This window comes from Saxophila tyrrhenica (genome assembly GCF_035928015.1).
Source record: "Saxophila tyrrhenica strain CCFEE 5935 chromosome Unknown scaffold_12, whole genome shotgun sequence".
Taxonomy (NCBI): domain Eukaryota; kingdom Fungi; phylum Ascomycota; class Dothideomycetes; order Mycosphaerellales; family Extremaceae; genus Saxophila; species Saxophila tyrrhenica.
Genome location: NW_027041744.1, coordinates 895,966 through 922,024, shown reverse-complemented (window position 1 = coordinate 922,024; position 26,059 = coordinate 895,966). Strand labels below are relative to the sequence as shown.

At 53.6% G+C, this 26,059-nt stretch overlaps 14 protein-coding genes and 1 non-coding gene across 15 annotated transcripts; 8 read left to right on the top strand and 7 right to left on the bottom strand.

The window, feature by feature from the left end:
• Window positions 1-282: 282 nt before the first annotated feature.
• Window positions 283-1,379, bottom strand: LTR77_007957 (uncharacterized protein; the record flags this gene model as incomplete). The annotated part of the gene is made up of 2 exons (XM_064805191.1): window positions 283-707; window positions 767-1,379. The coding sequence occupies 2 exons, from the start codon at window positions 1,377-1,379 to the stop codon at window positions 283-285; spliced, it is 1,038 nt and encodes a 345-aa protein (XP_064657033.1).
• A 975-nt stretch (window positions 1,380-2,354) lies between these two features.
• LTR77_007956 (uncharacterized protein) lies at window positions 2,355-3,312 on the top strand (the record flags this gene model as incomplete). The annotated part of the gene is made up of 2 exons (XM_064805190.1): window positions 2,355-2,474; window positions 2,542-3,312. 2 exons carry the CDS (start codon window positions 2,355-2,357, stop codon window positions 3,310-3,312), a joined length of 891 nt encoding a protein of 296 aa, XP_064657032.1.
• A 150-nt stretch (window positions 3,313-3,462) lies between these two features.
• Window positions 3,463-4,556, bottom strand: LTR77_007955 (uncharacterized protein; the record flags this gene model as incomplete). The annotated part of the gene is made up of 3 exons (XM_064805189.1): window positions 3,463-3,712; window positions 3,765-4,410; window positions 4,466-4,556. 3 exons carry the CDS (start codon window positions 4,554-4,556, stop codon window positions 3,463-3,465), a joined length of 987 nt encoding a protein of 328 aa, XP_064657031.1.
• A 491-nt stretch (window positions 4,557-5,047) lies between these two features.
• Window positions 5,048-5,429, top strand: LTR77_007954 (uncharacterized protein; the record flags this gene model as incomplete). The annotated part of the gene is made up of 2 exons (XM_064805188.1): window positions 5,048-5,197; window positions 5,250-5,429. The coding sequence occupies 2 exons, from the start codon at window positions 5,048-5,050 to the stop codon at window positions 5,427-5,429; spliced, it is 330 nt and encodes a 109-aa protein (XP_064657030.1).
• A 1,384-nt stretch (window positions 5,430-6,813) lies between these two features.
• Window positions 6,814-7,639, top strand: GAL7 (galactose-1-phosphate uridyl transferase; the record flags this gene model as incomplete). The annotated part of the gene is made up of 2 exons (XM_064805187.1): window positions 6,814-7,369; window positions 7,419-7,639. The coding sequence occupies 2 exons, from the start codon at window positions 6,814-6,816 to the stop codon at window positions 7,637-7,639; spliced, it is 777 nt and encodes a 258-aa protein (XP_064657029.1).
• A 753-nt stretch (window positions 7,640-8,392) lies between these two features.
• LTR77_007952 (uncharacterized protein) lies at window positions 8,393-8,962 on the top strand (the record flags this gene model as incomplete). Its single annotated transcript, XM_064805186.1, has 1 exon — window positions 8,393-8,962. The coding sequence occupies one exon, from the start codon at window positions 8,393-8,395 to the stop codon at window positions 8,960-8,962; it is 570 nt and encodes a 189-aa protein (XP_064657028.1).
• Window positions 8,963-9,381: 419 nt separating this feature from the next.
• On the bottom strand, window positions 9,382-11,121 carry LTR77_007951 (uncharacterized protein; the record flags this gene model as incomplete). Its single annotated transcript, XM_064805185.1, has 1 exon — window positions 9,382-11,121. One exon carries the CDS (start codon window positions 11,119-11,121, stop codon window positions 9,382-9,384), a length of 1,740 nt encoding a protein of 579 aa, XP_064657027.1.
• A 323-nt stretch (window positions 11,122-11,444) lies between these two features.
• On the top strand, window positions 11,445-12,132 carry LTR77_007950 (uncharacterized protein; the record flags this gene model as incomplete). Its single annotated transcript, XM_064805184.1, has 3 exons — window positions 11,445-11,553; window positions 11,614-11,728; window positions 11,793-12,132. 3 exons carry the CDS (start codon window positions 11,445-11,447, stop codon window positions 12,130-12,132), a joined length of 564 nt encoding a protein of 187 aa, XP_064657026.1.
• A 27-nt stretch (window positions 12,133-12,159) lies between these two features.
• LTR77_007949 (uncharacterized protein) lies at window positions 12,160-13,794 on the top strand (the record flags this gene model as incomplete). The annotated part of the gene is made up of 2 exons (XM_064805183.1): window positions 12,160-13,227; window positions 13,300-13,794. 2 exons carry the CDS (start codon window positions 12,160-12,162, stop codon window positions 13,792-13,794), a joined length of 1,563 nt encoding a protein of 520 aa, XP_064657025.1.
• A 990-nt stretch (window positions 13,795-14,784) lies between these two features.
• On the top strand, window positions 14,785-14,874 carry LTR77_007948. The gene has a single exon. It is a non-coding gene; the product is annotated as a tRNA-Arg (tRNA).
• Window positions 14,875-15,364: 490 nt separating this feature from the next.
• SEC27 (Coatomer subunit beta') lies at window positions 15,365-18,178 on the bottom strand (the record flags this gene model as incomplete). Its single annotated transcript, XM_064805182.1, has 4 exons — window positions 15,365-16,433; window positions 16,495-18,022; window positions 18,073-18,100; window positions 18,161-18,178. 4 exons carry the CDS (start codon window positions 18,176-18,178, stop codon window positions 15,365-15,367), a joined length of 2,643 nt encoding a protein of 880 aa, XP_064657024.1.
• A 364-nt stretch (window positions 18,179-18,542) lies between these two features.
• Window positions 18,543-19,502, bottom strand: LTR77_007946 (uncharacterized protein; the record flags this gene model as incomplete). The annotated part of the gene is made up of 1 exon (XM_064805181.1): window positions 18,543-19,502. The coding sequence occupies one exon, from the start codon at window positions 19,500-19,502 to the stop codon at window positions 18,543-18,545; it is 960 nt and encodes a 319-aa protein (XP_064657023.1).
• Window positions 19,503-20,274: 772 nt separating this feature from the next.
• Window positions 20,275-20,881, top strand: NPC2 (Phosphatidylglycerol/phosphatidylinositol transfer protein; the record flags this gene model as incomplete). The annotated part of the gene is made up of 2 exons (XM_064805180.1): window positions 20,275-20,474; window positions 20,545-20,881. 2 exons carry the CDS (start codon window positions 20,275-20,277, stop codon window positions 20,879-20,881), a joined length of 537 nt encoding a protein of 178 aa, XP_064657022.1.
• A 452-nt stretch (window positions 20,882-21,333) lies between these two features.
• Window positions 21,334-21,971, bottom strand: VMA7 (H(+)-transporting V1 sector ATPase subunit F; the record flags this gene model as incomplete). Its single annotated transcript, XM_064805179.1, has 3 exons — window positions 21,334-21,474; window positions 21,569-21,706; window positions 21,912-21,971. 3 exons carry the CDS (start codon window positions 21,969-21,971, stop codon window positions 21,334-21,336), a joined length of 339 nt encoding a protein of 112 aa, XP_064657021.1.
• A 1,011-nt stretch (window positions 21,972-22,982) lies between these two features.
• On the bottom strand, window positions 22,983-24,952 carry LTR77_007943 (uncharacterized protein; the record flags this gene model as incomplete). The annotated part of the gene is made up of 4 exons (XM_064805178.1): window positions 22,983-23,292; window positions 23,348-24,156; window positions 24,215-24,851; window positions 24,930-24,952. The coding sequence occupies 4 exons, from the start codon at window positions 24,950-24,952 to the stop codon at window positions 22,983-22,985; spliced, it is 1,779 nt and encodes a 592-aa protein (XP_064657020.1).
• Window positions 24,953-26,059: the final 1,107 nt, after the last annotated feature.

Sequence of the window (26,059 nt, the reverse complement as noted above, 5' to 3'; positions counted from 1 at the left end):
AGCGGTCCTTCGATTCGTTGGAGTAATCAGAGCAATAAGCTCTTGCTCATGATCTGAAAGTAGAATTTTACAAATACAACATGATACCTACAAAATTGAGTGACAGCTGTCCCTTCATATACCGTCTTCAGAGAGACTCCCTTGTTTGTTTGGTGAGCTATTAACGATCAAGACTGGTACTAGGAACATTCAAACGCAATACTACCAAGTCACAACTGTTGGAGATCAGCTCCAACATTCGAAAACATTGGCGATGAACTTGTTGCATGTGATCGTCTACTCTCAGCTAGCATCCTCATCCTTCCCAGGATACGTGATCTCCTTTCTAATCACAGCCCTCACGCAGAATATCGCCGCAATAAACCACAGTATAACCAACATTACCGTCAACGCGCTGCAAATCCCATTGATCCCTGGACTGCTGTACACCGATCCCAACTGAATGGCCGCCAGCGCCAAACCAGCATTTGGAAAGACAAACGCCCACCAGTTGAGCGTATAGGTCATCTTCTTTATTCCGGCGCACACGGCGGCTGTCGAGATGCAGAAGAACCAGAAGGAAAAGAGGAGGATGAAGGTGCCGGAGATGATCCCGAGATCTTTCACCACTTGGCCGTCTCCGAAGTTCGGGTTGACGTTGAAGGCGTTGGCGGGGAGGACGGTGGGTGCCGCGTTGGCGAGGCCGATGAGAGCGGCGGCGGTGTAGCCTGCGATGTCAGTTAGTGTTGTACGCTACACTTCTCATGTGCGGATTCGTTGTACTCACCAGCTGGTCCAACCGACACATACATGCCCGGCCTCGTAGGCGGAGGAGGCAATTGACTCGTCATCAACCGCTGCATGTATATTGCATACTGCAACAAGGCCACCGTCCAGGCCAAACCCTGCAACATCACTGCTCCTATCCACATGTTGTACGCCTGTTGCCGCGGCTGGCTTGGCAGCATCACACTAGCCAGCGATCCGACCACAAGCAGAGGGTAGATTGGGAAGATCCAAGCGGGTACAGCGTTCGCGACATCCAGTCGTGCATTCTGGAAGAGCACGTAGTACTGGAAGATGGCCACCAGCAAAACAGTCCCACAGTACATCCAGAAACAGACCCGTAAGGCCGTCACCAGCCAAGGCCCGCAATTCGGAACACCATACGCCTGCGCGCCGTTCAGGATCAGACCGACCGAGACAAAGTACGCGCCGAAGAACAGGCCTTCAACCGGGTGGTAGAGCGACTGCAGGACTTTGCGCGGGAAGAGCACGAAGCGCATGGCCATGGCTATGGTGAAGGTAACGAACATGACCACGTCGAGGATGTAGAAGATCTTCCCAATTGTTGCAAGGCCGTGGAAGGTGTTGGGCGTTTGCGAGATGACGGCCGCCATGGCGCCGGTAGACATCGTTGCCGAGAACCATGGCCTGCGCGTGGACTTCGTCAGTACTCGACCATCGTTCGCGAATGATGGATGTTGCGCACCATGTGAAGTGACTTATCCGCTCTTTCCAATTGACATCCTCGTCATTTATGTCGAGGTTGCCAGTGGGCCCCGATCTCTTCTCACCAATCCTCCAGCGCGTGGTCATTGTGAAGGTGTTGTGTGTTCCACGACCTTGCTCTTCTAGATGGAGTGTTCTTCGTCCACGCCGCTTTCTCAGTATGCTGTCCCAACAGCAGCTGTCGCAGGATGTGAGGGAAAGAGTGAACGAAGACAAAACAAACAAACACCTACCACTTGTTGCACCCGACTATATCAAACGCCAAAACGGTTCTGACGCGTTCAATCTGGGCAAATCTACTCCAAGAACCGTGAAACTGTCGTCCAAGTTGAATTTTTGACGTCACTCGTCCGGATCGAACGGGATCTTTTTAGATAGCGCGAGGCGAGACCAGCGATCGAACAACCACAGTACAACAACACCGCGGAATGAATATTCGTGAAGTAGAAGTAGGTTTGATGCCGAGAATCGAGACCGTGGTCGTGATCGATCCCCAGATAGCTTGTTGCTCTATTTGTTGGGGCTGTGGACTGCAGTTTGTGGAGTTTGGTGCATAGAAAGTACTTCGTTGATTTGTCTAGACTCTATCTCACTTGTTGCTGATTGACGTTGATCCAATCTGATCGATGTGTTTCAGGTACGAAATCCACTGCCTTCAGAGGGTAGTAGGAGGTACTATGCCCATCGGAAGCAATGTAGGAGGATGTATTGGACGATATGGCAGTGGAGGCGTTGGCGCCGGTCTTCACTTCTCCTGAACCCTGCCGCCGCCGCTGCCGCCAAGCGACGTGGTTGTTGAAGTTCGAGAAACACGAGACAACTTTTCTCACTCCTCGACATATTGACCGGCGTGACAGGGCAAAATGCTGGACAGATTTTCCCTTATCATCCATCTGATCGTTGCATTCTACACCGCTCTAGCGAGTTGCGCAGCACAAGAACCACTCATCCTACCCGGCTACAAAGTTGGCGAAAGCATACCAGTGAGCTGCTTGAACAGATCAGTGTACTTCCTCCCCCGTCCCACAAAGGTGGCGCACTGTCTAACAGTATTACTCCAGCGACACCGGCGAACACATCACCGACGCCGCCGGGCAACTCGCCTACATCCCCTTCCCAACATGCAACGAAACCGGTAGACCTCTCGAACTCCTCTTCGGTGTGGAAAAGGACATCAACTGCACCATCGACTTCATCAACGACCCGCTCTTCCACCTTCTCGAGTTCTACGTCCACAACGATGCGCCCATGACCTGCCGCATCCCGACGAAACCTATACCCCCGTCACTTCTCATGAAAGAGTTCGAGGCTGGGACGACAGATAATACCGATGGACAGGGCAGCCTTAGCGAGGTGTACACGCCAATGATCGTGGCGTTGACAGGGACGTTACAACTCAGCCATCTGCATGTCAGCACCAATTTGAACGTGCTCGTGCACGCGGCGGCCAAGTCGGTTGCGCCGGGCACGATTGCGGCAGCGACAGCGTACTCGGTGTCGCGAGACCCGCCAACGAGGATCGTCATAGGAGACAGTCTGCCTCTGCGGTTCAGTGTGAGGTGGTATCCCAACACGAGCTTGCCGTCGGGGTGGACGGGGGTGGGTGGACACTTGACGTTCAGTACGCTGGTGTATTGTATGTTGTGCATTCTGGCGACCGCAGCAGGGTGCATGGCGTACTTCAGGGGCGTAGAGTTGCCGAGAAGGTTGAAGAGTCATGGGAAGGATCGGCTGGGTGGCATGGAGAGGGGTGGTGGGTTGGGTGGGTATGGCATAGCGAACGGCAATGGGTATGGTTATGGCATTGGGAAGCGGGACTGAGCGCTGTGTATAAGTATTCAATGTGAACATATCGTTACAATCAGCCTTCAGCGAGCAATCGTGAAAGTGAGAAGTGAGAACTACACTCTCGAGATCAACTGTTGTCATCAATACATCTAGTAAAACATGCTATTGCTACACCAGAAACGCTCAAGAGATGAAACACAAGCAGTCCAGTCCGACGTAGAACACGAACAGCGGATATACCGCCAACGCGACGCGATTCTTCACCACCCCACTTCCGCCGAGAATGCTGACACCGGCTGCTAGCGACCAGAGACCAAGCACTGAGTAGACTGGTATTCGCACAATGGTCGGGACGCGCAGCGCGGATAAGAGCGACGCAATGACGAGCGGGAAGAGCGTATAGCCGATGATGCAGACGGATTGGAAGAAGGAACTGTGTGAGCGTCAGCCTGTGATCTGGAGAGTCGAGATTTGGGTTTGCGTACATCGTGCCGCCAAGCAGCTTGATCTGCAGCGTGACAATGGCTTCGGCGATCCAGATGGTCGCAAAGACGCCGCTGAAGACGAGCGAGCGCTGGTCTTCCCGCGCATTGATGCTGAGCAGGAAAGACAGCAGAAGGCAGAAGAGCAGTGGGCCCCTGATTCTGATGTCAGCATAGTATCCTCCACACCAGTATATTGCCTGCACATACCAAAGATCCCAATCTCTCAACCCTTCGCTCATACCACCCTGCAGCACAGCATCCGCATCCGGCCACCTCCCCACCAGTCCCCGAATCTGCCCCATGGCACCCGCCGCACCACCCATCAGCCCCTGTCCCTCCTCTATCTGCGCGTCGCCCATACCTTGCCCACCGCTGTTCATCATGCCACCGAGCAGGTACTTCGGATACAGCACCTGCCGCATCTTCTCCCACACAGCCAGCAGGTCTCTCCTCAGCGTGTCCCACACCGACTCGTCGATCGTGTTGATCGGTGCGCGGCGGTCTTCGCCGGGGATGGCGGAATTGAGGTAGCCTTGGGTGTTGCCGGCGGCGCGGGTGTTGGATTGAGCTTGATTGTTAGTGATGCGGCCGGTTAGGGGGGCGCGGTCGCTTTGGTTTCGGGGGTCGTCGAGTTCGTCGAGGGTGGCTGTATACGTTAGTCTGACTGCGTGTTCGTTGTCTCGCTGTTTGGGGAGAGGTACCGTCGTCTGGGTCAATCAGGTCGTCTTCTACAGGTGCGTCGTAGTGCTCGTAAGGGTTGGCTGTTTGATTCGAGCCCGTGCCGGAGGGCATCATGGCCGCCATTGGGTCGTTGAGGGTTGTCAGAGGTGCACTACGTCCTCAACAGTAGTGTTTATTCTGTTCCACGGCCGTCGTCGTTGGTCGAATGTGTATAGCTCGCTGAGGCCAGATGTGTCTATACCAGCTGCCTTGGAGTGTAACGCGTTTCAGCCTTACGCGGGAGTCGCCGCACCTTCCGACTTCGCAGCCCCTGTTGAAGACCGGCGAAGTCGCCTCGAAGGTCTGGAGACCGGACAAACCCCAACTATGACGGCTCTCCTGGAGACCAAACGGTGACAAAGTGTAGGTAGGTGCTATCGAAAACTTGTTCAGGTGGACTGGTGTTCTATTCTCCTACCTTACTGCTGGTGAATTCTCTTCCCTCCTCAGTCTTGTCACTCCCACTTCTTCCACAGAACATACATCATGTCTGATCTCAACACATCAACGAGGAAGGCGCCGGCCAGAAGCACAGCGATGCTAGCCACTACTCCCAGATTGTCATGATTGGGAACGTTGCAAAGCTATCGGGTCAAGGCGGTTGGGACCCAGAGGGGGACGTCGAATCGTACGACTGGAAGCAACAAATCGATCATGCCTTCGACAACGTGGACAGAGTATTACAGGCGGCCAGACTCCGTGGCTGGGAAGACGTAAGTCGAGGCCCTCTCGAGCATGATCGTCGCCGTCGTAATACGATTGCAGGTGTATCTCCTCCGCAGCTATCAGACGGACATTGGGAATCACTTTGAGTACTTGGTGGAGACGCTGAAGAAGCGTGTCCCAAGTCACCGTCCGCTTTGGACCGCCCTGGGCATTTCCAAGCTGGCTGAGCCTGCTATGACGGTCAAGCTTGAAGTCGAGGCCATCAAGCAAGATAAATAGGGCTATCACGACGAAAGAGATCGAGGACTCTCTCAGCTGCACAAGACCTCCAGGAATGCATCCCAGTTTTTTTAGCGCTCTCAAAGGGCGGCCTGAGTATCGTACCAAGAACAGTATAAGCTCCGGATGTATTTTGTCGCGGAGTTCGAGCTTATCACAGTAGCTATGGTCGACCAGGAATCCCAATCGACCTACAGCAGCACGATCACGCACCAGTAGACTCTGGAGGCCCGCACTCGCCCTCCTCCACAGAAGACGTTGGCGCGAGCAAAGTGCGAACAGCCGAATTCACGTAAACATCCGATCACGTGCTACATCAACTCCCGAAAAAAAGGCACCACCTCGTGGCATCGTTTCATCTCGCCCCTCCAAGTCCTCCACATTCCGAGCATGACTTCCTCTTTTCCTCCAATCAGCCGTGATGCATTCGTTCAAACTGCGTCTGCGTCCTCGCAACCGCAGTCGCCTGCTTTTACCGTGGGTCCCAACGCTCGCGCAACAGCATTCTTGCACCTCCAACTTCACCCGGTGGATGCGCGCTGCGACACGATAGCGGGCCCGCCCAAAACTATCCCACAACTCTAGCTAGTTGTCTCCCCCCGACATATATGGACTGGATGTCGGCGGCACTTCTTCTTCCTGGCCCTATGTAACTCGTAAGTCCATCGCTGAGTGTTGCCTCTGGTCGGGTAAAGTCGCGTCGGTCGAGGCCTCCCAGCATCTACAGTAGTGGGACTGTCCTTGTACTCGCTTGTTTCCTGCTTTTACAGTTGGGAGGATGCATTCAGGATCATTGCAACAATCTGAAGCAGGCCTGCCTGACCGCATCGTTACAGCTTCCTCGATACCTACCCCTCCCGATTCCATCCCTCCTTCGCCGAAGCACAGCATGCCTGACGACATACTCAATGATATATCACATCGACGATACAATCCACTGAGAGGGTCGTGGGTATTGGTGTCCCCTCATAGAACGAAGCGACCATGGCAGGGGCAGCAAGAGGAGTCGAGCAAGAATGTGCTGCCTGCGTATGATTCAAGCGTACGTGAGCCCGGACAGCTTATGGCAAGAGCAGGGCATTCACTGACACGTTGAACAGTGCTATCTATGCCCCGGGAATAAGCGTGCACAAGGCGATGTCAACCCGAAGTACGACAGAACATTCGTGTTCGTCAACGACTACGCAGCGGTGAAAGAGCAACAAGATGAATACCACTTGCCGTCAGACAATGGCTGTGAGTCAAGCTATTTCGTAGCGAGCCTGTGATGTCCGACTGATCGAGGATAACAGCACTCGAATCGCGGTTATTAAAAGCAGAAGGCACGACTGGCAAATGCTATGTCATTACCTTCTCGCCAGAACACAACCTCACACTTGCCGACATGCCGGCGCATACCATTCTGCCTGTGATAGATACCTGGACTAAGATCTATACCTCGCATCTGGACCCGCACTCCCCCCTGGTCAAGGCTTCCAAGCCAACGACTCTGCCACCGTCAGCTCCGAATGGCAACATCATCGATAATCCTTCTCAGCAATTCCGCTACATGCAGATCTTCGAGAACAAGGGCCAAGCAATGGGGTGCTCAAATCCGCATCCCCACGGGCAGATATGGACCACAACATCGCTTCCAGAGGAGCCGGCGATTGAGTTGCTGCACATGGCTCGGTACAGGCAAGAACATAACGGCGCGCATCTGCTGGAAGACTACGCCAAGCTGGAGAGTGAGAAGGCGGAGCGGACAGTGTTTGAGAACAGCAGCTTCTGGGCGGGTTGTCCATGGTGGGCTACATGGCCGTTTGAGATTATGGTTGTCGCGAAGAGCCACAAGAGGGCGTTGGTCGACTTGGACCAGCAGGAGAAGGAGGATTTGGCAGAAGTGATCGCAGAGATTACGAGGAGATACGACAATTTGTTCGAGACGAGCTTTCCTTATAGTAAGTACCTCCGAGGAGATTGTCTGAGACACAAGCTAACGTTATCCAGGCATGGGCATCCACCAAGCACCCCTATCAGGGACGAACGAAGAGATCGAATGCTCACACTTCCATCTGCACTTCTATCCTCCCCTACTACGCAGTGCCACCGTGCGGAAGTTCCTGGTCGGCTACGAGATGATGGCAGAGCCGCAACGAGACATCACTCCTGAGCAGGCAGCGACGCGTTTGCGAGATTGTGGTGGCGAGCTTTATCGCAAGCTACGATGAATTGATGATATAATGGTATCATGATTGGGAGGACAGCGGCATCGGCGGGGTCGATTGGCATTTTCGCTGGTGTTATAGACGCCTACAACGATATCCGGAGGCATTTGGGATGGTCGTCTGCCTTGACAGCGCACGCTACTTCAGATAATACACGCAAGGACCTATCATCAACAAATCGTCCGCTTTGTTCGGGTTTGAGTGAAGCATTTGGAACATTCGCACGTAACAGCCTCGGGTAACACTTCATCTGCGCTCGCTACTGCCTACCTCGGACTCCAGGGTCTTCGATCTCGACTTTTTCGGCAGCTGTCACGATGGAACCCTGCGATGATCTCTGCTTCTTCGACACATTTGAATAGTCCGAACGAACTCCAACTCGTGCGATTGCAGATTGTGATGGCCAAGGACCGCTGTACCCTCCGCGTGTGTTGCTTTGATGCGCGATAGTTTGGAAGATCTCGAAGCTACTTCCGACCGCTCTCCTATCAATGTCATTCTCTGGTCATACATCTCTAATCTAACGAAGAGCCATTCGCTGTGTTTTGGAGAAGAGTCCAATCACTATGGTAGATCTGCATTGCCTCGTGATGAGTTCTGCAGGACTTCGTCAAGGTGCCTTTTACATCCATCTGGGATCCCTTGTCTCGTGAGCAATGCTTGACTTGAACCTCGTCGACCGTCTCCCCCACTCTCCCATCATGCTTCAGTGGTACATATCCAACGAGGACGAGCAGATATAAGGGCCCCGAAACAATGGGAAACCAAAAAGCACAGCGGACTACAGGTCTGCTCGACCTGCCAGCAGAAATCCGCAACAGCATTTACGATCTTGTCCTCAACGACAGCACGGAAGAAGTCCTCTGTCCTTTCATCTACCAATGCAGCCCGGGCAAACGACGCTACACCTACAGCCTCACCCAGACATGCTGCCAAATCCGTCGAGAGACCATGGCAATGTGGCATGCAGGCAAGAAACTCGTGTTCGCCATGAGACAGCAGAACATGTCATACTACCACCACTGGTTGCAACGACGACCAGATGCGGCGTTCCAATCGATCCGACGCGTGCAGCTGGAAGACTATCAGCATAGCAAGAATCAGTGTTCTCCGGAGCATACGTATTTCTGCCGGAGTGCAATTGTGATCAACTTGGCGAAACCATCACCTGTTAGTTGGAGGAGGGATCCGCGGTGTACGAGCTGTCCATCTCATGACCTTGCGGTTGATCGGGTCAAGGCCGTGGTGCGGACGAGGAGGGGTCAGGGAGGATTTGCGATGACGAGGGAGAGGTTAGAGAGGGTGTTCGAGGCGGCTGCTTGGTAGAGTCGAGCGGATGTATAGATATCATTGCAATAAACATGCCTAACAACAGGAGGCATATGTAGAGCGCTCTTGAAGGGTCTTCCATAATTGGATTGGCTGAACTTTGATTTCGCCAAGCACGCCACACTCGCAATCCTCACCTTCACCTCACTCCAGCTTCATCCGGGCTTCACAAGACGATTATGGAAGTGCTTGTTGTTCGGCCAAGGGTCAATAATGATTGAGCTGGCTACTTGACTTTCTGTTGATGCTACAGCTACTCAGACAAGCTTGCAAATAGTCTCTTCAAGCAAGACCGCGTACACCGCGCCGAACACCCAAGACGCCTCTCAAAGCAACCATGACTATACCCGCCACCAGACGGAGGGCTACTGCGACCCACGCGCGATCGACATAGCCCTTACTGCGATCGACACAGTTCACCCACGATCGACGCAGTATCCCCATGTTTCACCCAGCATGCTGGCGTCGCCGTACCCACGTCCGAATTCATTGACCACATCCTTGCACGCCTCACAGAGAATGCGGCAGAAGACGTCTTTGTCGTAGCATTGGGTACAATCTCCAGCACCTTTGTCGCGCTGCTTGAAGGAGCAGTCCTTGCCGGACAGAAAGCATGCCATGCACTCGAGCCCACCTTCGCCATAACCCAGGGGTGCTGGTGACTCTGGCGGTGCACCAGTGTGCTTCGGCCGTTTCTTCCGTCCGCCGTTGCTCTTTGGTATGCTCTCGTCCTCCGCCTCATCTCCATCGTCTTCGCCTTCTGCTTCGCAAGCACGCTTCTTCCCCTTCCCTTTGCCTTCCGACTCGTTTTCACCAACCTCGCTGGCACCAGTCGCTGGACCAGGCTGCTCGCCAACCCCGCCGGCTTCTTCGCCCTCGCCAGCATCACCGCCCGTAGCCTTCGCATCTTTCTTAGCTTTGGCTTTCCTTCGGTCTGCATAGATGTTGCTACACTGAAAGAGAACGTCGGCCTCGACTATGGTCTTGTTCTTTGCATCATCGACCGGAAAGTCGTCCATGGCCAGGATGTCGTCGACAATTCGTGCAACCTCATCGGTCGGTTGCTTTTTGAGGTCTAGGTCGATGCCGTTCTCCTCATCTCGCAAGTATTTGCGGAGGAATGCTCGAACCTTGGTCCTCTCTGTGTTGTCGAAATCGAGCGGAAAGGCTCTGTTTGCTGGCTTTGGGAAATTCGATGACCACGCACGCAGCGCGAGGCGCAGGCCTTGTTGGATATGGCCAACCTCTCTCTTCAGCTGGAGGCCGATTCCCGGGTCGACAGGCGGAGCAGATGTGGTCGGTGGCGTACGGTCTTTGTCGGAGTTTTGGTTCTCACTTGGTTGAGATGAGTTCGCTAAGTCTTGCCGGTACCTCCTCTGCATATCGCGCTGAATGGCATCTAGGGTCGATTCTTGCCTCGCTGTCGCCTGTTGCTCTTCTTGCTCTTCTTGCTCTTCTTGCTCTTCTTGCGAAGGTCCTGCTGGCTGTGAGTCCCCGCCCGGCAACTGCACACAGTCGACACCGAACGTAGCAAATATCGACATAAGCTCGCTGTGTACATGGATGGGCCCTGGCATCGCATCTCGAACGAGTCTGGCCAGTGTTCCGAAATTGATGGCTGGCGACACGCTCATGTCTTCTGTGATGTCTTCCCTTGCATTGACCACAGCGTCGATGAGCTGCGCGACAGGTTGGAGGAGTAAGGTCAGGCGCGAAGAGGCATCTTCGTCGTCATTGATGCTGGTGGTAATGACTTGCTTTACCTCCCCGAGCTTCTCCAGGCAATTCTTTGTGATGGGATGTACGTCTTCGTACACAAGCAGGATCTCTTCGGCCTTACCAAATCTGGAGGCGGTGATGCTTGCGGCTTCTGAGCCTGCTGCGCCAGGTATCGCAGCTGCAGAAACCGATGCTCCTCCAGCTACAGAAGGGCTCCCAATTGATGTGGCAGCAGCCTTGTCGCTTGCAGCTAAAGGATCACGCCTCGCGTTGTGCAGCAGTCGCTTAAGATCCCCAACACTACCGGTCACTCTGGTCTTGATGCCTCTGTTCTTGAGCTGCTTCAGCTCATGCTTGAGACCTTCACCTTTCATCGACCTGATGTCCTCATCGAGTTCATCCATCGACATGACGGGCGTCGCTGCCTTGGGTGCCATCTTCGCGGACACTGATGAAGTTGTGGTGAGCTGGTGGTGGAACGGGATCCGAGGTTGGAGGTATCTATCCTGGAAGTAGGAACATGTGAGCAGTTGCCTGGCTGATGTTCCAACAGAAAAGAAGTTTCTTGCATTCACGGTCGCTGCCCCTGGAGAAGCTTCGATTGCATCAACCTTAGGCAGGCCAGCAAACGCGGTTTAAGGAAACGTCACCGTGCGTCGTGGGTCTTGCCAAAACAAACGTTTCACCCACTCAATACTCAATTTCACAGCGGAACCTATCGCCCATCGACCTCAACATCCGCACTGAATCACCAGTCGCCATGGCGTCGAACCCAAACACAGCACCACCAGCTGGTAAGCCCAGTTCGCGCATGCTGGAAGGTCTGAGGAGGATTGCACAAGACCAAGATCAACTAGCAGCGATAGCGGGTACGTCCACCAATTCCCAGCCTGCGAGAGGGTACCATGTCGCTGACCATTCCTGAACAGCGCGGGCAGATGCCTCTGAGTGGTTCGACCGCCATTCCCCTGGCACTCGCAAGGCGCGCGCACTCACCCGCAAGAATTTCGAGGCATGCATCAAGCAAGTCTTCGGCAAGGAAACGTAAGGCGGTTCTGCTTAACGTTTTCCAGAATCATGGTAGTGCTGACGATAACGGTGCATGTAGTGTGGAAGAAATCTGGAACCAAGAGACCTTCATCGACTACACGAAGCAGTTTCTCGACGTCATGAACATTCTCAGTCCGGGCGGAAAAGTCGGCAAGAAACCAAAGGCGGGTGTCCTCTGGGCGCACATGGCATCACTTAAGTGGTGGGCTGTCCGCTTCATCGGGAACTTCGGGGCCATATATCCTACGTGGCAATCCAAAGTTACTTCTCACATACACCTTGTCGCTCGTACCCACGATCTGGAGAAAGGCTTCCATGCGAAAAACAATCTGACCGACACCGAGCTTCTGCTGTTCTACCGGCAACTCATCACCCTTCACCAAGGCGTCGATGACTAGAAGCAGCATTTCGCGGCGTGGTTAATGATGTACATCACCGGAGTACGTGCGGGATCTTTCACCGTCGGCGTAGGCTATGAGAAAGGTGCGGATCTAAGTGGCGGGTTCGTGCGGCCTGACGATGAGACTTTGCGCTGGAGCGACGTCAAGTTCTTCCATTATCCCAACGTCGATGGCGTCGCCGTCAGCATCAAGTACAAGTATCTCAAAGGCCAACGGAACCCATACACCCAGCGTGCCGTTGAGGCCAAGAAGACCTTCACCTTCCTTCCGACTCGTGGCGAGCGGTACGAGTTCGACCTGTCTGCGGTACTACTCGCCATCGCCTTCAACCGTGGCTTGTTCCCCTTCAGCACTATCGAAGACCTCCTCGCCGACGAGCGTGTCAATCTGCCAACCATCGACGCAGTGTCCAAACAAGCAGTCTTCTTGGCTTCGAATCAGGCCAGCGAGCTTGAGCCAACACAGCCTATGAGAATCGGGGTTCTCAATCCGAAGCTTCGGAAGATGTGTACTGCTGTGGGACTTCTTCAGCGCAATACAACATACTCCTTCCGCCGGACCGCAATAGTAGAGATGCGACGCAGCCACGGTACTGAAAGGGCACGGGAGCTCGCTGGCCACGCCATCGACTCTACCACCATCTCGTACTACGACGAAGACACTACCGAGGACATGGACATCACCGCCATGAGGACTGGTGAGCAAACCATTAGCCGTGATGCGATCCGTGAAGCATTCCGACAGGCGCACACCCGCATCGACACCCAAGGCATCGACTTGCAGCAAGAGCTCCGCGAACGGACTGCGAACTCAGTAACTTCAGATCCTACATACATCGACATGGAGCAGAAGCTCTTCAGCACACTAACAGGCATTGCTGAGATCCTAGAGATGGATCCGCCGGAGCTTCAGAAGATGACCAACTTCCAGCAGTATCGTGACGCACTTGTGGAGAAGTCTCTGTTCAGTGAGCACGAAGAGCTTACCACTCTCCTCGCCAAGCGTAAGAAACTCCGGTATCATCTCATGGAGAGACATCTCAAGGAGCAGAAAGCGCAAATGCTTGAAGACCACAAGAAGACAATGAAGGCGGTGAGGAGGACTGCGAGCAACCGCTCTGACCAGCTAGGCGTCGATGATGTTGTAGCGACTGGAGCTGCTTAGTACCAAGACTCTTCAGAGGCGCTCATCCAAGGATTGAGCACGGACGAGGTGGAAGAAGATTCTGCTGAGGCGGACATCGACGCAGAAGCTGTCGAAGAAGCGTTGGAAGCCACTCGTGAAGAGCCAGAGCATTGGGGCACGCTCAATGACGAAGTCTTCGTTCGCTCGGCGGGTGACCAGGACGGCAACACAACCGTCGATGGACGTCTTCAGTTCCTCAAATCGTTCATTGCTCTCTCTTCGGTCGAGGTCAAGAACATGAAGTGTATGCTGTGTCTTCTCGACCCGACGGCTGCTACACCGGACAGACTCTGGGACAAGACCAAGCTCGACCGCCACATGCGCTCCGATTACCATTCTCGCCAACAAGAGCTGCTGCGTGCAGCCATCAATTCTCAAGAGGATGGCAGGGTAATCTGCCCCTTGTGCAAGGTCTCAATCCTTCACCGCAAGTTCGCGAAGCATGTGGAGAGTACGCATCTTGAGCATGTCTAAGGAATGTGCGTACAGTGTCGCTCTGTGTCCACGTCGAGGATAGGTCTAAGGAAGCAACGATCGGTGCTTGAACGATACGATGGGGTTGGAGCGAGCTGCTGAGCGGTGGTATTGGCGAGACAGGTCAGCGCTGGCTTGACGTTTGCAACTTACTGCTACACGCACGTCTACACGTTGAATAGCTGCACAAATCAACAGGTTGAACATTGCAAACGAACGGTTGATGAAGGCTTTCGCTGTTCAATGTGTCTCCTTTTCCAGAATTTGATCTCGCCAACCCTCGTTGCTAACCTTCGCACCTCGCAGTAAAAGTTAACCAGCATAGAATTACCAAAACAACACCGTATTAATCACACATACTGCGTGCGCGACGGAATCGGGCCCTCATAGAAGACTAAGGCAGAGAAGTTGTCATTCTACGATTGCTGCGGTTTCGAGAATTATACATGGCCGAGACCTGATGAGATGCCACTTGTACCCCGGCGTATCCATGGAGATGGTCTATTTCCTCCATTAGCTGGAGCTCTTTCTACTCAAATATCAGCCATCAGGACCGTGTACGTTCATGCTTGCGCCAGATTATGCTTCTGTTTCCCCCAACGTACGATGAGAAGGAGGCTCCAAGTGCACAATCTACGCCGCTAAGGCCTACTATAGTAACAAAACTTCTATTTCAGCAGGTACTAAAAGGTGAGAAGGTAGACTTCCCCTGTCTGTCATCCAGCTGAAGGCGTAACGACATACTCCAGTGCCTCGTCGTGCTTTGGAGAAGCCATCTTCATCGACCAGTGAGCCAGGTGAAAAGTGTGCATCTCGACATTCGACCCGGCTCGAAAGCATGCTAGAGCGCCGCATCTGAGCTCATTGCTCTTTGGAGAAGATGTCTGGATGGACAGTGAAGCACCATGTGCCCTGATGATCAGGAACACGTGATTCCAGCCATTGAAATACCTATTATATTCTATTTTAGATCTGTCCCAGTACTTCTTTGGCCGATTGGCTCAATGGTAGAGCGTCCGCCTCCTATCACTGGCCCAGCGGAAGGTTGTGGGTAAGAATTGATGTACACCTTTTCAGTCTCAACCAACGTTAACGGGGTTCTAGGTTCGAGGTTTGTCACATGTGTCCATTTATTCCCTGGACTACCGAACTGATCTCATTAGTCCCGTAAGGAAATAACCTTAGTACAAGTTGAATTTCCTCTAATGTTCTTCCAGATGTTGGTCGTCAAACCTGTTTATTTTTGGCTCTTTTCCTGACCTGGGACACGCTCGAAGAGTGGAGTGGTTTTTGGGGAAGAAAGGACCGAAATGAGCACACTACCACGAGGAATGATGGAGTAGAACGTCAACCTCATTCTAGAGTCGCATGTGATAGAGAGACTAGCTTCAATCTTGATACTCACTAGTCAATGCTCGATCATTCCGGCTCCAACAAGTCGTGGCGCCATCAGACATGGTGATCATCGTCTTCCCTCTGCTCCCTGTCCACCATAACATCGACCCTGTTCCAGAGTTTTCTTGACGCCAGACTCCACGCATCCATCTCAGCGCACCATAACAAAGCCATCCTAAACCTCAGTCTCGGTCTGCGGGCTCACTTCTCCATCCTGGCCATCTGCTGCTTCCACATCGTCAACATCCGTCGGCGCCGCCTTTTGCTTCGCAGCAACCACATCATCACCACCATCTGCACCATTCACATCGATCAAGTCGGCATGGCTTCCACCCTCCTTCTCCAACCGGAGATACTCGTTCCATTCGGGGAACATATCCTCGTCTCCATCCTCACCCGCGCCGTCGCCGTCCAGACCTGCAGCAGAAGGGCCAGGAGGCATTCCGAGCATCCTGCTGACCTTACCCTTGCCTTGCTTCTCAAGCCCAGACTTCCACTCGGAGACAATCGCTTTGCACCTGCTCGGCTTGTATGTCTGTGCAAACAGCACGGCTTCCGCGGTACGGTTTGTTGAGAGCAGGAGATCGAGACAGCCATCCACGTCAGCCAGTTGCCACAGACATGAGAACGCCACGTTCCACAGTCCAGCTTCTTTCGCTTTGGAAGCCAGATCTCGCAGGCCGTCGTGGTTTGAGCTGGAGCTGTACAGCAACAGCAAGCTTCCAATATCTTTCGCATTCAGGAAGCACTCCTCCGCCAACCGCACATCCCAAGCGGCAAGCGCAGCATCGCCGACAGTCTTCCACTTGTGCTCGACGTCCGCTTCACGCGCCAGCTCAAGTCCAATGTCCAGTCTTCCCAGCCCAAGAGCCAACTCGAATCGGTGCTCCTTCTCGGTTGCTACATCAAGAGCCAACTCCTTGTAGCCTTGGCCTTCCAGGAATCGAGCAATCTTGGGTCGCTGGTCCTCTGGTATCTCCGGAAGCATGTCCTGTGCTGCGTCGACATCACCACGAAGCACAAGAGTCTGATACTCGATGACAGACACCGAAAGAGCGAAGGACGTGACAGCGACATCCTTGTCGCAGACATACACCCGGGCATCGCGGGCCAGGTAGCCGAGGACATAATGTGGTGAGTCGAAATGTGAGATGGTGTAAGTCTGGTCACCGACGAGGTAGTTGAGGCGGTTGGTAGAGCTGGTGTACACGAAGCAGTCACCGATCCATTGACCCGTTCGAACGCTGTAGTATTCGTTAGCTTCGGTCTTTTCAAGATGGTATGCGTGAGGAAGCGTTGACGTACCTCTCATTGATGTCACAGACAACTTCGAAAGCCTCCTCAACACCATCGTCCTCGACCGTCCCGGCCTGTACAGCCGCCACATACTGCTCTCTAGAGTACCTCAGCACGTAGAACGTGTCTTCACATGCCAGGCAGACAAGCTCGCCACTCTCCGACCAGTGCACACTGCGAGGCTCGACTTCAATGCGCCGGACAAGCTTGCCAGTCTCCCAGTCAAAGAAGCCCACGCCACCCTGACCTTTCACACCGAGAAGGATGCCACCACTGAGTCCATCTGCAGTGTAGCCGACATTGATGCTGCCGTCACCACCTTTGGGCTTGAAGTTCCGGTAGGTCTTCACAGAATATTGCGACTCCCGGATGGCGTAGTCTTTGTCGTTCTCCTTGCTGGCCCAGGCAAAGTCGAGAGCGGAGCCAAACGCCTGATTTCGCAGCGCCAAAGCAGTGTAGATGATGTATTCGCCGTCACCGCACACAGCGACGAATCGACCGTTTGGCGAGTGGAGAAGAGTCTGAGGGTATATCTCGGTGCTTCCGAGATCCTTGGAGGGGAGTGTGATGGGCTGACCGTCCTTCAGCGACTTGTCGCCGCCTTTGAGCACGGAAGTCAGGATCTCGGAATGCCGTGCGTAGATGATCTTGCCAGAGTTGTCCATGCTGACTGCAGGCTCCTCACGGCCCATCTTCACAACTACCGCACCATCATCGAAACCCATGGCAATGCCTTGCCGGCCGCGCTGATATGAAACACACCAAGCACGCTCCAGACCATACGACAAAGACTGCTCGAGTCGGTAAGTGTTGGCGTGCCAGATCTTGACAGTTCCATCTTCAGAGCCAGAGATGATGACAGGCAGCTCGGGGTGGAAGCAGGCAAAGGATACATTGCTCGTATGCCCCTCCAATGTCGCGATGAGAGCTTTCGTAGTGTAGTCCCAAATCTTCACCGTCCGGTCGTCGGAAGTGGTGAGGAGGTACGGCTTGTCGCTCTGCGGGTAGTAGTCCACATGATTCACACCCTTCGCGTCATGTGCCTCCAGTGTAAAATTCGGTGTCCCGCTCCCCAGATTCCATATCTTCACCGTCCGGTCCAAACATGCTGATGCAAACGTATTGGTGTCTTTGGGATTGATCGCCAACCCCATCACATAATGGCTGTGCCCCTCAAAGACCTGCACGCACTTCCATTGCCTGTCCCAATCCCACAGTTTTATTGTCATGTCATCTGAGGCGGTCAGAACGAAGGGATTGGTGGGGTGGACAGCGATCGCGCGGATGTAGTCAGGGTGTGCTTCGAAGGAGGTGATCTTCTCGGAGGTGTTGTAGTTGTAGACCCGCAGCTGGAAGTCATCGCTGCCACAGACGATCCAGTTCTTGCGGGCGACGAACCGGCCGGCGCGCACAGGGACATCTGTGAGCTCGAAGGTCTTGATGATGGACTGGGTTTCGTAGGACCATATGTACACATGGCCGCTGTAGAGGGTCGTGAGGATCCATGGCTCGGTAACGTGGAAGTCAATGCCCTTCACTGTGAGCCGGTCAGACAAGTTCCAGTGCAGTACTCTGGCATATTCGTACCTCTTTCCGAGCGGGCGAACAGCTGTCGCTGTAGTTCCAGTCTGACTTTAGCTCCCATTCTCACTTCTTCCACTAAAGGGTATCGTACCTTTACGTCCAACTTCATCGTTGCGGTCGGCTCCTGTCCTCCCGCAGGCCCCCTCGCCGATGCAAGGGATTGCTACCGTCTTTCAGACACTCTTGAGCATAGACCCCGAAGGTTCAATGTACGGTTTCGGCAGTGTGAGAAAAGAGCAGCGGTTGAGGAAGGTGAGTTCGAAGGTAAAAGAGCTTCGTTCACTCAATGTCTAAGCGTTCATATCACAAACTACAGGTGTTGTCAAGTCGGAAATATCTAGATACCTTAGGCACACAAAATCTTGGCAATGAAGGTGTTAAGCACATGTAGATACATTCGATGCCAGCAAACGCGTGGCAGAAAGAACATTACGTAGAGCAAGGTCTTCCGTCATTATCGTTCATTGAATGTGCTACAGCCTCCCTAGTCTCTCGAAAGCCTTCGCAAGCGTGTTAATTTCTTGTCCTGACGCACTCCTCCCGGACATCAACGAGGCGACCATGATGTCCTCGAGCTCTGTCACTGTCGCGATACCCTTCTCGAATCGTGCTCCTACCTCCTTTGTCGCCTGCTGTGCTGCTTTGAGAGACTCTGTAGCCGTGCGTAGGGCTGAAAGCTCTGCGGCCAGAGACTCCATAGCAGGTGGTTTCCCTTGGACAGAATCATTTCGCGTAGGCGTATCAGTCGCCCTTGTATTAAGTCCTCCAGCAAGTGCTGTTGCGCATTTGTCGCCATGGCTGCCCTCCATCTGTCTCTGGCCTCCTCCGTCACTGTTACATTCGACCTGTCGGGTGGACTCGTTATTCCAGCGGCTTTCGTCCTCTGTGGCTTCTTCGCTGTATATGCTGTCTGCCCACTTGCTCAAGGCCAACTGACCGCCGATGCTGTTGTGGGATCCATGTCCCGTTGGCAGCCATTCCTCGTCCGCAGAAGGTCTTCCGAGCGTATGGTCCGTAGCAGGCTGCTTGGTCTCTGCCACGTTGTAAGCCAGCAGCTTCTGCTTGTCGTCGTCTGACTCTCTCTCCTGCCATGCGGAGAGCTGATCCAGTTCTCCGCGAACGTCCTGGAGGCTTTTGATGGCGTCCCTTTGGGTGTTAGGTGTTTCTCGTCGTGCGATGCCCCAGATCTGCTCAGCTGCGACTCGACAATTCTCCCTTTGATGCCAGTCATTCGTTGCCTCCGAGATGAGAAGGAGGTTCTGTATACGCCAGTACCGCGGCAATCCTGGATATGAGAGGTTCTCATGGGCAGCAGCAATGCAAGCTTGCCAGTCTTCAGCGTCGAGCAGAGCGGAGGCTTCGATGTAGTTCTCCTCGTGAATCGAGCGGAAGGGGGGACTTCCCCCTTTTCCAAAAACAGGTTCTGCAGCCATGTCGCCGGACTTGGAGTATGAAATGTCCCTGGTCGAGAAGGGTTTGGGGGACAGGGTCGGTAGTCAATGTGGTGTTGATGACTGAGACCTGCGGTCTGGAAGTGCAAGTCGTGAAGTGAAGTGAAGTGGTCGGCCTCGTCCTGACGTGACTAAAATGGAAGGCACGACCATCGCTCCTGCCATAACTGAATCTGATAATGCTTAAAACGACCTCACCTCTTCAGCACGAGCAGCATGGTCTGTGAAGCTTGCTATAGCAATCTAACATAAGAGATTTTCCTAAGCCTGACAGTCAAAGAAGAATTCTGAGATGGATTCATGTGGTATCGTTGCATCAGAAAGGGCCAAACTCGTGAACAGCACCAGTGAAGGGCCAGTACGCCTGGTCAGGCTCCTTTGAATGAGGTCCGCTGTGCCAGGCAGAGCCAGCGAGGGGTCTCCCACGATAGCGTATGAGAGGCATTGCTACGGCATCCTACCACAAGGGTCTTGCATGGTCGACAAGGCCATTTCAGATCGCAGACCGAACAGTGCTGTGCAGAGAGGGGCTGTTGCTGGAGACAACGTAAGGCGACAGTGACAGACAAAGGAAGCTCATCAGAAGAGTGTTCGATCTCGGCTGAATCGACGACGGTATTCTTGGCGCCGTTGTCATCACCGTTGCCTTAGCGCCCGCCTTCCCACCTCCTCCACCTTCTATCTCCAGTATCCACTCACCACCTTCCCAGCTACCAACAGACTTCAGCAAATCACCAACCGAACCGAAGCCAACATGAAGCTCTTCGCCCTCCTCACATCCAGCCTGCTGGCCACTGCCGTCAGCGCCAGCATCTTCGGCAGCTCGATTGAGGTTGCGCCGTACGACGATGCTCTGGACGTGCCTGGCAAGAACCCGCTGCAGCACTGCCAGGACCCCAAGGACGATATCCTCGACCTTGAGAGCGTAGATCTCGACCCAAACCCACCGCTCCCGTAAGTGTATTACCGACACTCTGCAAACGGCCCCGTCATTGCACACCGCCACTAACCCAGCTCCCAACAGCGGCAAGACCCTCAAGATCACCGCGACCGGCACGCTCTCTCAAAATGTGACTGAAGGCGCCAAAGTGCACCTCCAAGTCAAGTGGGGACTCGTTACGATCATCAAGATGACCAACGACCTTTGCGACGCGGGCAAGGAAGTTGACCTGAAGTGCCCGATCGAGAAGGGCGAGATCACGCTGGAGAAGGAGGTCAAGCTGCCTAAGGAGATTCCTCCAGGCAAGTACAACGTTATTGCCGATGTCGAGACCAAGGACGAGGACCGCGTGACCTGCTTGACCGCTACCGTGGAGTTCAAGAGGGGAGGGAACATGGTTGTGCACCAGGGTCTGAAGTAAAGGAAAATCACGCGGTGGAGCTCAGGAGCTGTGAAGATGTGGTATGAGAAGCGACAAGATTGAAGACACAAGGAAGGATTCACTGCGAAGAAGACATAATCAAGGACAGATCATGGACCCTGCGAGGCTTCGATGACGGGCGTACTGGCATGCATCGACCCAAACTTGTTCTTTTCCAATACTCCCAGGGCGAACCGCAAGAATTTTGGGTATCATGGTTTATGTATATACTAGCGTCTCGCGTGACATGCGTTCGAGCACCGACTCATCAAGCCATTTTTCTTCTTCCATGGCCACTTATGTGCCGCTGTAGCGCGGTTTATTTGCTCGTTGGTACTGCCAGTCTTCGAGAGCGGGTGTTGTCCTCCCATTCGTCCGCCTGCCCATGGTCACCGCTTGTTCCCTCACACCCAAGCTCTTAACATGTCTTAACCTATGCAGGCAGCCCAATTCTACTCCCCGAACAGTTTCCTCACCCGCTTCATCACACTATCCTTTTCTGGGTCATATGGATGGTCTTTGCTTGGGATCTCTAATAGAGCTGGAAACGCCTCGTTGTACTGGTCGACCTTTGCTCGTATTTTCTCTGCGATCTGTCCCAATATGCACATTAGCACGGCACATTTGGTGCTTTCTTAAACTTCCGCCTTGTTGCTCCGGAATTGTGCGTGAGGCACCAAGACGTACGTGTTGATTGATCAAGACAATCGCAATATCCTTCCGCTCTCTTGTAAACGACTCAAATGCACCTTCGATGGTGGAGGTTTCGGTCTTAGAGTCGACGACGAGGTAGTTCTTCTGAGAGTCGGGAGGGTCTGTTACGTGCTGTGCAGCAGTAGGAGCGTACGTTAGCTGGGAAGTTTGAAAGATGCGGCCGCTGGTGCTCGATAGATCGAAAAGCCCATTTAACAAGGTGGAGGGAGTCCTTACGCCAACGCCGGCGAGCAGTATACCGGTCACTGAGTCCTGTCAAGCATCGTCAGTCTATATTCCTCCCATTGCGACCTTGCGGTCTTAAGCAGCGGCTTACCTCGTCACCAATGACAGCTAAGAACTCGCGATCTTTGTATGCGGACTGCGGGAGAGCCATGGTGGCTCGTGTTAGTGCTCTTGTTCGTCCTTCTGGTGTCCGAATGAGAGGGTGGAGTCTGGTTATGCGTGTGCCTGTGAGCTTCGTCGAGGCGACGTCGGATTAAGCTCGGCCTGTGCTCGGAAGCGCATCTACATTCACTTCAATCCGCCTTTCTTCGCTCTTTTTCATCACCAGCACACAATAAAGTTGCAGACTCACCACTACAATGAGACCTACACCAATGGTCCCTTCGTCTACGTGTTCACCAGAGGCATCATGCCTTTCCCTGCAGATTGGATCGACTGCACCTGAACGATCTTCACATGGCTTACTATCACACAAACGATAACTCTCAGCCGCCGAATCTAGATCTTGCCATCATGCAGACAGACGCAGTGCGTTCCCGAATCGTGCCTGTGGTGCCACGGGTGCGCGGGCACAAGAAACGAAGCCACCAAGCCCACGTCGCCAGGTCACCAGGATCAGGGTCGAAACCACGGAAGCACAATCACGACCCGGCAATCTCGGCTTGCAGGAAGCAATCTGGGTTGTGCGATTCGTGGCGACCACGTGCACATTCCGATCCGTTATGCAAGATGCCGCCTCAGTCTCGAAAGCAGTACCAGGCTATCCCTACCAGTAAGACTACTTTTGTTCCCGCTTCATCTAAATGCCAATGGCGTACACGTGCTGCACAGTACTGGGAAACGGGAATTCGAGTTCCTAGCTACGGTACATGTGGTTACGCGGAGCAAAGGATGCCAGTCAATCCTCAAGTCAACGGGTCTTTTGCGAGAGGAGAAGTGAAGAAGTTCTTTACAAGAAGGGTATCTAAATCTCGGTCACGCGTGAGAACAATATCTCATGCATCCTGGTCGCGCGTGCCATTTGAACTCGCCAGTATCGCACATGCGTAATGAATATAGTGGTTGGTGTAACCCGTGTGGTGCCGCATGAGGAATGGAAGTCAAATCGTCGAGGTCATACAGCCATTCGGGCGGCCTTAAATGCGCTCATCTCAAAGGCGTCTCAGCTTTGCCAGCTCTGCTCCGGGCTGCTCTCGAACGAGACCGATTGCCCAAATTGTGGCGAGCGTTGCTCAGAGTCGGTCCCAGCACTACTGCTCTGCTCGTCGACATTCAGGTTCTTGAAGATGCCGCTCATTTCGCGAAGATGCGCTTCCAGGGTGTCCTTTGGGACTTCTGATCGATAGTCGATGAAGTCACGGATAGCGCGGACGATGTCGGGATAGCCTTCGTCGTTTGGCAGCCACCAGTGACTTACGTCGACTCCCCAGCTGTCTGAAAGTTGCTTTCGAAGGTTCACCGGATATATGTAACTGTACGCCACGTTAGCAAGAGTGAGGCTTCTGTTCAAGTTCGGTTGACACCTACCCAAGTTGCTCGATGAGAGCGTACTTCCGTCGACACCAATTGGTGTGTCTTTCATCCTTGGGTAGGAACAGACTTGCGATCCCTAAGCTGGCCTGACATCCAATGACTGCTCCTGGCGGGCCTTGATCGCTGTACTGGATAGCGTCAATCATTTTGCACTTCCTCATGGCGATGGACGTCAACTCTTCGCCTTCCTCCTGAGTTGTACGCCCTCGTACTTTCGTCATGTTGTACTTGTACATCAAGTCGATCGACCAGAAATCCAGACGAACGAAGTTCATCGTAAACAGATCACCACCCAGCAGGAAGTTGGGATCTTGGAAGTTGAAAATGTCGTCTTCGCTCGGTGGAGGTCCCCTCGGGAAGTCCTTCACGTAGTCCTGTGGGTCTCTGAACGCCGTTTCCAATACACGACCCACCCTGGAAAACTGCGAGGCGAGATCTGCTGTCTTTGCTCCAAACTGTTCGTCGCTCACTGTGCCTTTGACCTTTCCGGCGAACAGAAGCGCCACGTCTGTTGCGAGCAGACGCGACGTGGAGAAGTATTCCTCAAACTTCGCAACGAGGTCGTCCGGTCGATCTCTTGCTTGACGCACGTAGTGGTCGTTGCAGGCAGCGAACCACTCGCGGCCCAGACGTGTCTCGCTTCCTGACATCATGCCTGCGAAGAGATCGAACCGGATGTACCACGCGATGATCCTTCTACGCGTCTCGTCTTGCATGATCGTTTGCGGAGTGAAGAGGTCGGTCAAGATCTGGTGGGCGGCCTTCTGGTGGCCAAGAAGGTTACTCCAGTCACCGAGGAACTCCTGTGCATCGACCAGGGTCAGTCATGTTTCAATGATTATCCTCATGCTCCAAACTCACCTCAATGGTTGCAAGCTGCAGAATGGTGAGTAGGGTCGCAATGCCGGGCTTCTTGCTCTTCAGCGACTGATGGAGCAAGATGATCGACTTGTTGTAGTAGGACAAAAAGTCCGAGATGACGTCTCCCCTCTCAATCGAACGATGGTAAGCAGAGAATGCAATGATAGAATAGAGCAGTGCCTGGCTGGGGTCATTCATGGCGATTTCCAAGAAAGTGGTCTTCAAGAAGTCGCCAGCATCGTATTTGAATGCATAATGGTGATGAGAGAGATTGTCCCGATGGTATTTCAGGTAGACCTTGTCGTCTCTAGTGAGTGATGAGTACTTGGAGTGCTGAAAGACGCTCGACGGCGCAGTTTGTCTGGAGTTTGTTCGAGATGCTTGCGGCCGCGGAGGTCGTGCTGAAGTCGCAGCGATTTCAGCGGCGGGCTCTTTTTTGATCCAAGATGCAGCTCCGGTATCTATGCGCTGGTCTGATGCAGCCGACAGAGGTTCGTATTCGTCCGTCTCGAGGTCTTCGTCGTCATCAGGGATAACCGAAAGTCCCTTCTTGTCGGTGTCGTCTCCATCGTCTCCAGAAGGGCTAGAAGGACTTTCTCCTACAACACCTTTCTGCTTTGAATCTCGACGCCCACTTCTGGAAGAAGATGAAACGTCTGGGTAGAGACACTCTCGCTTTCCCTTCCGACATCCTTTGACAAAATCAGTAACGTACTTAGCTTCTTCCGCAAGAGGCATGCTTACGATCACATCGTGGACGAACTTCATCGCACTGGTCACCACGTCGTCAGCCAACGATGCAGACAGAGTCGACAGCCTGCTGTACATACCTTCACCCTCCGTTGACGACAAGTGTAGCAACCACTTCTCGTTCGACGGTGTTTGACGTGGTCTGGCCCAGCCGGTTGCTTTCGCCTCGAGCGCTGCGATCCTTGCGGATGCGGGCTGATCGTTTGGTTTGGGTCGGGCGGCTCCGGATAGCTACCAATGTTCTCCATCGAAAGTGTTTGCAGTTGGTGGAGCCTTGGCTGGAAAAGACGATCAGGCGGAGGTGGCATGATGGGCCATTGCCCGCTAGGATAGAAATTCGACAGCGGAGGCATTGCTGCCGAATACTGCGCGTCCATCTTCTGTCCACCTGACCCGGTGCAATATATTGGCAATAGCTGGCCGTTTTTGACGTCCACAGAGTTCGATAGAGTGTCGATGGCGTAGCGGATCTTGCAGCCCAACCGTTACAACGGCTTTACTGTGAGATGAGATCGGAAAGTTATCGTTACCAGTGCGCCATCGATGCAGTGTGCGCAAAGGATGTGTCGTCTTGATGCGTTCGAGAGGACCAATATCCGATCAGATATTTTCGAGTCCGGGAGAGGCGCGACCCGCTTCCAATCGGTGCGAACTGTCAGCAGGACGTGGCGACAGGCTAGCTGTGGAAAGGACTGAGGATGCAACCCATGGGAGGAGCTGCGTGTCACAGGCTCAGAGGGCTTCGAAGTGAAACGATCTCGTAGCTACACAACGAGAATGAAATGTCCGGAAAGGTAGAGGAACATTCGACTGGGTGAACAAGTCCTCCGTAGATCAGTCGAGAGAGTTGGCGCCGACCGTGCCCAAATACGTTCTCCTGGAAATGCATGGAGGCTCCACGAGTTCGGCATCTATGGACATGGGAGCGGAAGCGGATGTGCAAGACATGGGAGAGCTGGTGGTGTTCAATCGGAGAACTCCCTTTTCAGACTGCTAATAAGATCGACGCCAGGAAGACCACCGTTCGGCTTTGTGCCTGGCAAACCTGGAGACCAGGGTCATCCCACCAGGAAGCACGACCCGTTCGATGCAAGT